Source organism: Eurypyga helias, unplaced genomic scaffold (genome assembly GCF_000690775.1).
Source record: "Eurypyga helias isolate BGI_N326 unplaced genomic scaffold, ASM69077v1 scaffold5530, whole genome shotgun sequence".
In the NCBI taxonomy this organism is placed as follows: domain Eukaryota; kingdom Metazoa; phylum Chordata; class Aves; order Eurypygiformes; family Eurypygidae; genus Eurypyga; species Eurypyga helias.
In genome coordinates, this window is record NW_010224990.1 from 30945 (window position 1) to 45135 (window position 14191).

At 39.4% G+C, this 14191-nt stretch overlaps 1 protein-coding gene across 1 annotated transcript in view; it reads left to right on the plus strand.

Annotated features, from left to right (window-relative positions):
- Window positions 1-378: 378 nt before the first annotated feature.
- The window catches only part of AGBL4 (ATP/GTP binding protein-like 4), a gene marked incomplete at its 5' end in the record, with an annotated part of 153204 nt that continues 139391 nt past the window's right edge, over window positions 379-14191 (plus strand). The window contains one exon of the mRNA XM_010147501.1: window positions 379-490. Within this exon, the coding sequence (XP_010145803.1) occupies window positions 379-490 (112 nt within the window). The remainder of the gene's footprint in view (window positions 491-14191) is intronic.

Here is a 14191-nt window from a genome sequence, read left to right on the forward strand (position 1 = left end):
TTTCTCAAGAAGATTTAAGGCTTAGCAGTGAGGTTGATTTTTTTTGTTTGTTTGTTTTAAATTCAGAGGAAGTTGCATCTCTGCCTGGGCTTTTATTATTTGTTTGGTCTTCCAGAGAATTCCTGAGCAAGATCTACCCAAGGTCCACTGGTCTCAAGCTCAGTTCGAGAGAACAGAAGGAATTTCAATCCCAGCGTGTAGCAGTGGCCACAGATTGTCTAGGCGATCTCTGCCTAGACAGAGCGTTTGTTTTTTCCATGAGAAGAACTTCTTTAAAAACATAAGATGATGAATATAGCCCTAATTCTGCAGCTGAATCGAGAAAAGGCTACAACCCATATATGTCTTCTGTGTGTGTTTATTTTTTTATGTGTGCAGGTGCTCCCTGATGGGGTTTGATTTAAACCGGCACTGGACAAATCCATCTCCTTGGGCTCATCCCACACTGCACGGAGTGAAACAGCTCATCATTGATATGTACAACAATCCGGTGAGTGGGGAAAGGTCATGCCAGACCAGCTACTTGCTGAGGTACCAACTCTGTCCCGCTGCGGGGTTGTACAAGATATCAGTAATTCCAACGTGGCTTAACCCAGTGGCAAACCAAAATAAGAGAGAAGTAAGCAAACACCACCCCCACTGCATGAGATCAGGGAACATTCGTGTCTGGTGTCACAGGATGCGTCAGAATGGAGAGAGCAAGTGAAATGAAGTTCAGCTCAGATTAGATATGGAATAATTCTGAAAGCAGGGCTTAAATTCAATCAAGCTGCTCTTGTGATGTCCTGAGCTGGATTCAAAACAGCAGGCCCCCCCAATTGAATTACTGAATGGCATTGATGTTTAATCCAGAGCTCTGGCAGGGGTGGCTGTGTAGCATGCAGAGCAGGAGGGGGATAATATTTGCAAATATTATACAAACACACATGCACACACTCATGCTCACTTAGAGAAGCAGAGGTGTTCTTGAAGGTGAAATCTTAGCTAATCAGAGGAGATGGATTGCAGAGAATATGGAGAAGAGGAGTGGGAGGGAGGCAGACAGCTATTGAATGTTTGACATCAAAGCGCAGAAGGATTATTGAACGTGGCACCTAAGGAAAAACTGCTCAACAAAGATGGAGAGGGGTAGGAAAAAATCACTACCATAAAAATAAGAGGAGATTTTATAGAAGATTATTTTTTCTGCATGAAATTCCTAGTATTTGTCCTTTCTTTTTACTTCCCATTATGGGGATTGCGTTTGGATCTTTAATTCGCTGAAGTTTTGCTAATTTTTTGTTTTTCTTTCTATTAGCCTGAAAAAGGACCTAGTTTGCCTTGCTAATAACAAAAGAGGATTCTTACCCCTGGCTACATCATGTGTAGGATAAAAGCTCCCTTAATTTAACTCCTGATTCTCCCACTACATCTTAATTGGACGTTTTATCTTCGAGCTGGTAGTAATACCTGTGCAGAAGGGGTTTTAGGTACAAGGAAGACAGGTTAATAGATAAGGTTCTTAAATATGGAGTGGAATCCAATTGCATGGAAGATATTTTCTTAGACTGCTAATTGTTTGACACAGAATTTGTCTTTCTATTCTGTTTGTGCAGCACCTAGCACTGTGCCTGTGACCAAGGCTCCTAAGCCCTGGAGTGTTGGAGTGATGATGATGGAAAGTAAAGAAAGGAGCTTTACAACCATCCTGGTCTTTCCTCTGTTTCCTACCCCAAATAGCAAGACAAGTTTCCTTCTAGATGATGGGGAGAGAGCATGTAGGCTGCTTTGTCTGAGAAGAAAGGGGTTTTTTTTCAAGAATAAAGAGGTCCTTAAACATTACAAGAAAGTTGGGTGTAAGGGAATGTTCCTAGCTAGTAAAACAACAAATCCTGGCACTATTAAAAGTCATTGTCAGTAAAATAAAGCGATTCTTGGGTAGGGGGGATAGTTTTCAGCTTTGCCCCATTTCTGGGAAACTTTGAAAACCTGATAGTTTCCAGCTGCCCTATGTGTGAAGAATGAATTTATTTGCTGTGGTGACTAAAGTGAAAACTCAGAAGAAATATTTGGTCAGAGATGGTCTAAAATGGGGATCTGTTTTTTTCTTCCATCTCCCTGTTTCCCAGCCTTCCCAGTGATCAACCTGAGATGAACCAGTTCCAGCCTATTTCCTTCTGAGGAAAAGAAAAAGGAGCCTTTTAAACACAAATACAACATTTCATTTCAGGGTTATTTAATATTTTTTTAAAGACTATTTAGAAATCTTTTTTTTTTCTTCTTTTATTAAACTACCAGCAAAGTTCAGGTGGCTCTTCAGAGTTTCATTTCTCAGTGAATTAGCTACTCACCAAAAAACCTTCTTGTCTGGTTTCATCATCTCCTAGTCAATACCAGCCTTTCTGACAGTTTTAGAGACCCTCAGCAATACAGTGCAGTATAAGGGATTATTGTTTTTCTCAGGCAATACAAGATTCTTATTCCCTCTGATCCAAGTAATATTTTTATGAACAGACCATATCCGAAGCGCTGGGACAAAAGGGGAAAACATGCCAGCTGCCTCAGAGACAGAGCATGGGACTGTACATGTGCCATCCTGCTTTAGCAGTGACTGGTCTTATTAAGTACTTGAGATTAAAAAAACCCAACCCCTCCCCTCCTGACAGAGTGCCAGAATACAAACCTGCTTTGAATCGCTTAGGGCTGCTGAAGATTTTAAGTGCTGTCCAGGTGCAGAGTGTAACTTGGAGAGGAGTAACATGATAGACGGTTGGCTGCATGCCTAGGGGAAGCAGTTGCAGGGGGTCTGTTGTCAAACTGCGACAGATCAGGGATTATGCATCTGAACACATCTATTTCTGCCACCCTCTCCTCACCTGCAGTCTCCGAACACTGGGGTATATGAAATGAAATAAGTAACATCCCTTGCAAAATAATGTAATAAAAAATAACCTTCATCCCTCCCGTTCTAGTCGAGATCTGCTGTGAGGAGCTGCCTACAGGAGATTGGAGTGTTTAAAGCAGAGGAAGTTTGGCTTCATGTCGCTATTGCAGAACGGCTCAGTGCCGGCCTTTTAGATGTATTCATTCCTTTAAATCATTGAAGGAAAATTAGCTGCCATAAGAGCATAAAACCACATATTACATATTGCTGTTTGGGAGGATTTTTCTTTTGCTGCTGCAGTATGGAAGATAAGCTGTTTTCCTTTGAAAAAAAAAGTTTATTCTGGAGGGGGGAGGATGAGTGACACAGAAATTGGAAGTGGGTATGAGACGCACACACAATGCCATAGCTACAGTGGTTCCAGCACTGAGTGGTCCAAGAGTAAGTGTTCACTGTAGCTGCTTTATGAAAACAAATCAAAGCACCTGTGGTTCCCTGTTCTTCCAGGTTTCACGAAGTGTGCTTATTCTATTTTTAAAGTGTTTCAAAGTCCATAATGACCATATCATCTTTAGGAGGGAGAGGATGGGTCAAGTAATCAGCAATACCTATTCATTTGAGATAGATAATTTAAGATGCTTGGGATCAGATTATTTCATGTCATTCACCAAGATTTGATAAATCCACTGTATCATCACTACACCTTCCTTCCCCAAGAAAGACTGGGATAGAATATTTCTGTCATTTGCAGTTCTTAGGACTTAAAAGACAAGGAATAGGCAATGACTGACTGATTGGGAAGAATCTATTTCAAGTGATTTGCCCCCCCCCAAATGAAAATGCAGAGAGATGATGCAGTGCTCAGGGCACTCTCATTGCAACACTGTACTTTGTCTTGCATCCATCTTTCTTCTATTCTGCTTGTTTTCTACCTCCTGTTGTCATTGAAGCTGGAGTCCTACATGCAAATGATTCCTGTGTGAGATACTATGCACCTTGTGCTCTGAGCTGGTGACCTTACCAAAACAAACAAACAAGCAAACAAACAAACAAACAAAAAGCCCCATACCAACACCAACAAAAAATGTCCACAACCACAAAAAACCCACCCACGTGGGGTGTGCTCATTAATAATCATCTCTTTTGTCATACAGACAAAAGTCTTAAATTATTTCTGCATAGGCAACATTTTTGTTTCCATCCCTGACTCTGGAGTGCTTGATGTTACAGCCTTTACATATTTTTAATATTATCCTGGGTGAAAGTTTTCATTATTCAAAGCAAAACATACAGCTGAAATGAAGTCCCAGAGAGCTGAAATCTGAGTCATCTGCTGGGCTGGAACCTTTAAATCCACCACACAGACATCTGCCACAAGAGCTGATGAATTAACTGATAGAAGATGGCAATCTGGTTGCTATTGCTGTGGACTGGCATGAGGGAGGGAGACACTTTCCCTGTGGGCTTTGAGGGTATCTGCTGACAACAGAATTAATAATAAGAAAGGATGAGTAAACATAATACTGCAGTCATGAGGGGGGACATATTTAAGATAGAATGATACCTTTTATACTTTTTGAGAAGGTTTTTTATGATCTCGTGAGCAGGCTTAGACTTCAACAAAAGCATACATTTCTGATCTTTCTGTCTCTGAGGAGGCTTTGGTTTTGACCCAGGTAGGCTTGGGTGTGCAAGCAGTAAGACTACAGATGAATTAACATTTGTCTGATAAGTCAGTGTAACTCTGGATTCTTCAGCAGATGATTACATTCCTCTCTATACAGAGAACATATCCACCTTATTCCAAACATACTGAACACAGACCCTTTTGGTTCTGTGTCATCATCTACTTCTAGACCCTTCTTTGGAGGCAGATGGATGTCCTTCACTAGGGTTGCTTCCCTTTCAGCACATTATGCACCTTCATTACTGCAGGAAGACAGTGGAGAGAGCTTGGCCTGGGGAAAAGACCTGAGCTGATCTCTGAGTTCCAGCTTTCTGTTTTCTCTGCTGGTAAACCCAGATACAAGAAAGCAGGTGAGGTTGAATGTTGAGTGCTGTGGGAAGCAAGTTAATGTAGGTAGTTGAAGGGAAACATATTCTCTCCGTGATAATCTGTAACTCATTAGAGTTGATGGTATTACTCAGCTAAGTGGTTTCTCTAGGTTTTCCCATCATCTGTGTTCACAGATTTTCTTTGCACCTTCTGTTTCTCCTATTGTGGTACTGAGCTCTGTTCATCCCTTTCAAGAGATTACACATGTTCTTACCACACCAGACCGCTCCCCATCCCTTTCAAAGATGCAATTCAGATGTTAGTGCTGGACATAGACCTGTAGTCGCTGCCCTTCTTTATGCTGCTCTGGCTGATCACCGTTGCCTTCAGACACTGCTTAGAGTGGCAACAGTCAGTGCAATTGTTAGCTTACTTCTTTCCTAGGCCTTCAGTAGCAGCATCTGTAGTGTACTAACAAGGACAGTGGTTTTGACTGTGCAGGAGTCATAATCAAAGTGTGGTGGTGTGGGAGAGCTCCATGTGCTCTACATTCAACCCCAACTTTCTTCATTATCCTGAACTTCTGTAGCCATGGAAATCAGGATCTTTTTCTGGTTATAAGGGCAGTGCCCTATTTTGAGAGAAGCATTCTTGTTCCATGGAAAACTAGATGACAAATAAAGGTTTTGAAACCTGTAACTGATATTTTACAGCTTGCAACTACCCCTAACTGGCAGCATTGCTTTAGTGACCTCCCATCCTCTCTGCCTTTAGCAGTGCTACATTATCCACCAGACAACTCCACATTAAGAAAAACGCAGCCCATAATCATCTCCAGGATGCATGTACTTCGCTAGACTATAACATAACTTTTATTTTTGTCAGTCCTGCAAATTGTGTCAGTCTTAGAGACTCTACTTCTACTCATCTTGTGAAATAGTGTTATTAGTATTATCATCAATGTGATACTGGGTAGTTGACAAAGACTTCGTATACTATAAGCCCACAAGCAGTACTGTCTAACATAACATTTGAATGACTGGAAGCAATTGTTTTCTGTTAAAAAATTCTGCTTTTCCCTCAACATCTCTCCTGATCCTGTTAGAAACTGGAGAAGAAAAGTGGAATATATTTCAATGGAAAATTATAAGCTGATTCTCATTCCAGCTGAAGCCAGTTTGGATGTTAATAAATGTTTGGAAAGGCTGTGGGTTAGGGTTTGGAGCTCAGAAATCACTCAGAGCCAAACAAATCAGCTGAGGTCTGCATCATCTGGTATATGGAGTCATAACAGATTAACATAGGGTAATGAGATCTGTAGCATAACACACTACCTGGCTCCATTTTGCTGTTAGCAGAGCTCTTAGGCTTCCTTCCCCAGCTAAACAACACAATAGTAATGAATAATCATTGTTAACACAATATTGAATTTTAACAACCCACTAGGAAGGGATATTCAGATAGTCCCTCAGATATCCTGGGGTTTCATTGTACCTGATGATTTTCACTCAGACATCAAAACAGCTATCATCAGGCATCTTTTTTTTTTTCCCCCAATAATTCTCAACCTAATACAGTGCACATTATTCTGAGTTCTTCTTAGGCAAAATGGCCAACATGCTGCCTCTTATTTCTCTCCTCCTGAAACTAAGAGATATTACCTCTTCTCATGAAGTATGTGTTTGACTGTGATAACCTTGTGGCTGCTCTCTGTAGTAACGTTTGTGTTTGTGCCAGTTTGTTGACATTGTAGAAATGCCCTGTACTGCTTCTGTCTTGCAAATTCCTATTGATTGAAGTGTAACTTTTTAGTATTGCAAATATCCTTCTTATTTCAGTTCTCTGTTGAACATAACAATAGTAAAGGCAACCTTTGTTTCACTGGTGCCAAGCCATAATTTACCGATGCGATGTAAACAGCAGGGTCTGATTCTGTAGCTTTTGCTAGCAGTCGCTTAGCATTTTGACTCGATTTCCCACCTTTACTGATGGGCTACGATAGTATGAGTTACTAATGCTCTAATTATACTTCACATAGACTGTTTAAAAGTATTCCCATTAAACTCATCCCATTGTTAAATATGAATATATTGGATGTCTGCTGACAGAACTAAATGTGATGTGCATGATCAGTTTGTTAGCTGTGGTGTTTTCTGATAAGTAACTCCCTGAGAGTGGGGGAGTCACAGGTGAATAGAATTCCTTGGTTTCTTTCACTCAGTTTTAACAAATCTACTCCCACTTTGTTCTGGAGTAAACATTCTTTCTTGATCTACCAATATGTTCTACATTTCTGCTTGGAAAAAGCAGCTTCTGGTCTTAGCGTCTTCCCTCCCATGGTCCTCTAAACACAGACAATATTAAGATAATCCTGCTCGCAGCAGAGCTAGCTTGGCACTAGAATATATTATTTACAGGAAGTGCTGAATCTTTATCACTGGAGGGTTTTATGACACGTATTTATTGGGAAAGGTTTAGATAGAGTTAATTCCCTTTTGAGGCTGTCAAATAGATTCAATAACCTCTATAGATTCCCTTTGCATCTCCAATTAATCTATGATCTTTGCCCCTTCTCTTCGATTTGTTTTCAACATGTAAACTACCTACATGTATATTTTCATATGCATAAATGTATAGATAAAAGTGAATGTATAATTTCTCTGATAACATCTTAGGAACCATTGACACTCCTAAATGAAGTCCCACCTGGAACTGTGAACTCCTCCTTAAAGGGGCAGTCATGGAAGGGGGGTGCTGTTCAAGCAACTCTCTCCTAATAACCTTATTTTTTGCAAAGGCTCTGGAAATTACAAGCTGTGTTTCATGTAAACTAATCAGACTTTTTGGTTGGTTTTGCTTTGGTCCCACTGATGTGTTCATAATCTGAACGATGCTCCACTATGCTTTTGTCAAATATTCTAGACTCTCCAGGGAATGTGTCTACAGCTACCAAATTTCAGCTTGTACTCAATGTGCTTATCATATCACCATCGTGGTAACCTCTGACCCAAGTTGTGGTTTCTTCATTTGGTTGGTTGAGTTTTCTTGCTGTCTCTGTTTAGTAATGTTTGTACCTAGAATAGGAACAGTTTCAGCTAAAACTCATCTCCCAAAGAAGGATAAAACATTTCAATCCCAGAGGCAAAATCTCCTTTGTTTCAACACAGACATGGTCCAGTTTTATTTGTACCTAAACTTTTCTTCTCTGTGAGACTCAAACACCTGCTCGAAGCACTGCAGACAGATTAGCGTGTAGTTCACCATCACATATCTAGAGAATTGCCCCTTTAGATAATGCTTTCAGTTTCTTGAATGCATTCATATTTGTGTCCCATGAACTGGAGTATCTGGGCAGTAGCATTTGAAGGTTGCTGCTCTAAACATCTAAATCAGGTACATATTTGAGGGTTTTTCTGTAGTTTGCCATTCTGAGAAATATTTGTACTGCTGCTTTTTGTTTGGGGCAGACATGTTAGTTATGACCTCCACTTTGCAGTGATCTACTGTACACCTTATCTTTTCTTCCAGGTGTTTTATTGCTATTACATGGAACCTGCGTTCTTGCTTCCTTAGTTGTAGCTCAGCAGCTCTGTCTCCTTCCATGGTTCTTTAGGGCCTTTAGTCAAGCTCCTCTTTTTTACCTTGGATCAAAATATTATCCATCAAAGCTTTAGTAACCTCTCTACCATCAAAACATGGTTGTATTTTCCTGGGACATGCCTGAACACAACTCAAATATCCCTCTGAGGAAATAGTGTCTCCTAAAACAGTTTTTGAAAGATGTACAGCCATGTTCTCTATTTTTCTAGGGGCATCTGCCAGCACCCTGCTGATGAATCAGAGCCATTTCTTCAAAGAATTTACCCCTTGTCAATGGAGGAAAATATTCCCTTTATATAAGACGCACATGTTTTCTTGGTCTGAGTATACAAGAGAGTTTCAGTATGGATTCTTTACTTGCCCTCTTGCATCTTCTTTCTGCTTCTACTTTCTGTGGATCTCACAGCTGTGATGCTATCAAATTCCTCTTTTAGTATCTGCACTGGGGAGACAGGCTTTTTTTCTTTTTATATTTAATTTTAAGTAGCATTATTCAGGGAGTGGCTGACATGTTCAATGCTGTGTTGAGAATTTTCCTGAGTCTGGGAGACATATTTAAGCTCCTCCTCAGTAATTCTGGTTTCATGTTTCTCTTCGCCCCTTCTGTTTTTCAGTGAGACACAGAGTCTGAGATTTTTAATATTTTTTTTTTTTACCCACTTATGCAAAATTACATCTTTGCTTCTGCTCCTCCCCCAACTGCCTCTATAAACTGGATCAGAGTCAAGGTCACTGACAAGTCTGTTTCAGTCAATGGTTGCATTTGAACCGATGAGCACTGAGGACAGTGAGCTCCTGAGCGATACAGCAGTCAATTCTAACTGGCTTTTGCCAGAGCTTCTTAGAGATGGGGCTCCTCACAGGATGCAAGAGGAAATGCCTGGAATGAGCTGATCCATTTTATTTTTCCTACTTCAGATGGCATTGGGAACATGCCCTTTGTTCATGTAGCTCAATTTTCCGCCTGGGATTGTATTTGCCTTTTAAGACACAGGGGCAAAGTCACTGCCAGGGCTTTTTTATTTAATACAAAAGAGCTCTTAGTATTCAAAAATGATTTACAGACAGCTGGCCAAGTGTTTGACCTAACTATGCCTGTTCATGCTGTTCTACGGGTGCAAGATAGCTGTAATAGAGGCTTACCCAGCCAGTGGACAATTAGCCCAATGTATGCTATGAAGATGGGTAAAGGGAAATGCTGTTTTTACATGAGGATATTGACATAATAGCATCTCAATCAGTGAGAACTGGAATAGCAGTGTAAAATAACTCACAAATAGCAGAAGAAACCAAGCCAGTGGAGGAGTGACATTAGAGTTAAAAGAAAACTCAAAAGCAAAAAAGGGAAAAGAAAACAAAAGAAGAGGTTGGTGGGGCAGAATAATTTCACCGAGTACTGAACAACCTCACAATATATATGCAGAAAAATTTCCTGACAAAATGGGATGGTAGCAGTAAACATCTTTATAATGGTATGCTCAGACTTACCAAAGAAGCAATGAGAACTCATAGAAAGACGAGGACTGATTGTCATGATCAAATGTGATGTAGAAATTGCATTTATACACTTTAAAAATGACATCATCTTGAAGTAAGAAATCAGAGACCCCAAAAGAGAAGACTAGATTTTTATTTATCCCTGAGCAAGGATTAAGTCTTGATTGAAGATGTAACTGTCACAGAATCCTTCTGTAATAATAAATATAAACATGCTCAAATATATCATTCCTGGTGGAGTACTAAAGCCAAAAAGTCCTCAGATTGGCATACACTCCTGAAAGGAGACCAACATAAATTTGAAAGAAATCTAAAAGCAGTAGCTAAGAGGGCAAAACAGAAACAGAACAAAATAACACTTTCAGGTGACATGACAGCTATATAAAATCACCATTGTAGGAATGCATTTTTGCAGCTTTACCATAGACAGCAAACGTATTACCCCTATTTGAAAAACTCTGCAACTTTATACAAGGTCATATTAGAAATTAGCAAAGGGGATTATTAAACTGAAGAAGGTCATTAGCATTAAAAGGACACCCTTTGAAGTCTTGCCCAAATGAACTAAGGAACAAAACCCCAGTACATTCTGGCAAGTTAAATGCAAAAAAATAATAATAGAGGACAAAAACAATTTTGAAGAATAACTTGCTAAAGGCATAAAAACTAATAATAAAAACTTTTTTAAAACACATCAGAGGCAAGAAACCTGCCTGCAGGTCTATAAGGTTGATAGATGATCAAGATGTAAAAGAAGTGCTCAAGGAAAATAAGGTCTTTGCCGTAAAGCTAAATGAATTATTTGCTTTGGCGTTCACTGTGAGGACCCTAAAGGGAATTCCCAAATTAGAGCTGCTCTTTATAAGGGACAAGTCACAAAACATGGATAACAGTAGTTTAATGGTACATATCATTTTGGAAGAGGAATTTGTACCTCGTACATGTGTTATACTTTTTTGGATGAATTGACAAACATAAAGGCAATCTACTACCTGTTGCATCTTTTGAATTTCTTAAAAGCTTTGGCAAACTTTCTAACCAAATAATTTTAAAGAAATTAAGAATCCAAGTTGGATATTTCATTCAGTTGAATCCAATCATTGGATATTTCATTCAGTCCTTCCTCAGGATTAAAGATAAATTATTTTTATGGACACGCAATAGTATTTGTTCTGCTGAAAGGAAATCTCAGTTCTTCCCTTCTGATTATCCCGTGTACCTCTGCATACCTGTAATTATGGTGCTTGAGGCTACCGGAACCTTGGTGAAGGTAGTATGCAGTGCCACACAGCATTACTAAACTGCCAAAAAACAGATTTGAAATTGTATTTTGAATGGGAAGATGAAATTCTACAAACAGCATGATTTCCTTAGATAAAAGAGAATTATCCTCAGTGGAGGCCATTGTGTTATGTATGTGACAATACACAAAGGTATAGGCTAAGTCCCTTGATTTCTTGGCATATCTCATCCAAAACTGTAATCCCAAATAATCCTGTAGATGGATTCTTCACTGCTTGTTTTCATTTTATCCATGTTTTACTGTGTCGTCCAGAGCCTGGGCCTGAGAACAGGAATCCTGTGAGAAGAACATAGCAGCTGCCTAACAGCTTAAAGACAGGTATAGTAAGTAATGGATCCAGTGGGGATATTTTAGGCAGATAGGCTTTCGTTACAGAGCGGATGGTTAGAGCTGAATGAATAATACTGTTGCTCTTTTGAAAAGTGTAATAGATATCCTTTATGATTTCAAGTTGCCAGGATCTTTACCTTTTTGAAAACTCATCCTATGAGAATTATAATGAAACAGAGCTGCTTCCAGCGTTGTTATTTTTCTTAAACCTGAAAAACTGCACTATTAGACTCATAGGCATCAAAAATAGCTTAATGCTGGTATCATCACTAGCTGGATTTTGCAGGCAGCAACGTTGCAGTTTTGCATATGTTTTCTTGATCTAGAGCCCAGTTTAAGCTGTTGGATGGGGTCTGTGTCTATAATGTTCCCTAAGTGCTATTATGCAAAGAGACTGCTTATTTGAATCATTAATCAGTCTCTGGATGGCTGCAAGTTCTTATATTTCGTAGCTGGTTTTCATGATGTATGTGACGTATTTGTAGTGTTGCTCAAGCTGCACTGGAAGAAGACAATTTCTGTTCTTGTTAAAGCTTTTCTGCTGACTACCTTCACTAGTACATGCTTATAAACTATCCCAAACCCAGAGGACTGCTATGTGTAAAATAGCTGGAAATGTTCCTCAGACAAGGAAACTGCATTAGTATCTTAAATTCCTCTAGTCAGAGTTAACATGATAGATTGTAGTTTCCTACATGGATGCATTCAGTCATCTTTTCAGAATCTGATTACTATGTGCCGTGTGAAAACTCCAATTAAAATTAATGTATTAATTAGCATAAGTTTAATTTTCTTCTTGTCAGAAGATACATTGTGATGTTGGGATTTTGCAGCATCAAAGTTTGCAATAGTCCCAATCTAAGTATTTTGAAAGCTTCTACTTGCTGTCTTCTGCAGTGCTGACACCAGTGGATCAATAGGTTTTTAAAACCAGACAGGAATCACTGTGATAATCTAGTCTGACTTACAAAGTACTAAATATCATCCATCATGGTTTTCCTAAATGGGCATCAAAGTCTAAGCTTCCCCAACTTCTGGTGGCTTAGCTGTTAGAGGGAATGACTGATCTAAAAGAGCTTAGAGGTTTTATCTCACAAAAGCATCTGGAATATCAATTCTCCAAATATCTTCAAAACCCCATCCCTGTGATGGTAATGTGGTTAAGCTCTTTTTTTTTTTTTTTTTAATTTCATTTTCTCTTCAGTATATTTATCTTCCAGGAAGTGACATATAGGAAACTGCAGTGTGGAGCAGGGTTAATGGGTTGGGTCACTTTGGCCTGAGCTGCAGCATCTGAACACATTTCATGCAGTAAGTCCTCCTGAGTGTGCAGAAAGCTAGGGGTACTCAAGCACATGAGCTGCCTCCTCTGTTGAGGTTGCTCACGTTCCAGGGTGACTCCTTTGGACAGATAGCTGATGATTATTTCACTACATCTCAAAACATGGTAAGAAGAGAAGGAAGGGTCACATTCTGAGGACTGATAACCCTCAGTTCACATAAATGCATGTCTAGGAGAAACAGGGTTGCCTGAGCGTAAAGAGGAAAATCTAAGGTAAGATGAACACACCATGGAGTGTTTGCAGCAGGCAGGAGAAGTGGATGATGCAATTAATATTACTCAAAGGGGAACTCGGCAAAACAACTTGTGTGCAAAGTTTGTAATGCAGGTACAGCTTTGCTCTTTCTTTCACTGTGGACATTTTGGTCTAGTTTACTCTTTTTATGCATTGATGTATAGAATTTGATGGGGTTTTGATGGTTTTGATGCTTTTGCAGAGTCGATAACACTGGAGAAAATGTAATGCTACTAATGTTACTGTTTTATTGAGTAAAATATGTTGTTGCTTTAATTATTTTTATTTATAGACTGTCTCCTAAAAGATCATTTTCTAACTGTGAGCATATCTTGCATTTAGGTTTGGATTTTCAAAAGCACCTTCTGAAATAAGATCCTGTCCTGTTTTATTACGGCTTAAATCCACAATTCCAAAGTTTAAATGCGAGTTAGGAATCAGTTTATGTCCTAGTGTAATCACCCCTGGAAAAGACCCCATCAGCAACACATTTTTTGAAGCCTGTTTACTTAGATGTACATCAAGAAAAATATTATTCTGAGTTCAACTAATCTATTGTTTTTTTATTTTTTTGAAAATAAACTGCCTTCATATTAGTACTGGTCTTCTGCTTGGGAATTTGTGGTGGTTTATGACTTTCCCCAAAAAGGGTACTCACTGTAGAGTTAAATCTCAGCAGGAGTAGATTTAATCCTCCCTGATGACTTGTAGTCTGTGGAAATATTATTGCCTGTGCTTGGTTGGTGAGTCTGCCCTTCAGGAGCTGGATGTTCTCCTCTTGCTGCAGTTAACTCATGCAATAGAAACAGCTTTTTATTCTGTTTATGTCTGTTGATAATGGCTGTATTGATCTGCTCTGATGTAAGTAAAGGTTCACAGTTCACCAAATGTTGCTAAGGGTACCAGACTATTGCTGCCACCAGCAGATGCATTCCATCACCCCCCAACCTCCCTGTTTGAGAGCCAGAGCAGCAGGATGCCACATGTTGGTGACTCAAGAAATGGCATGTGTCAGTGTCTGGCAT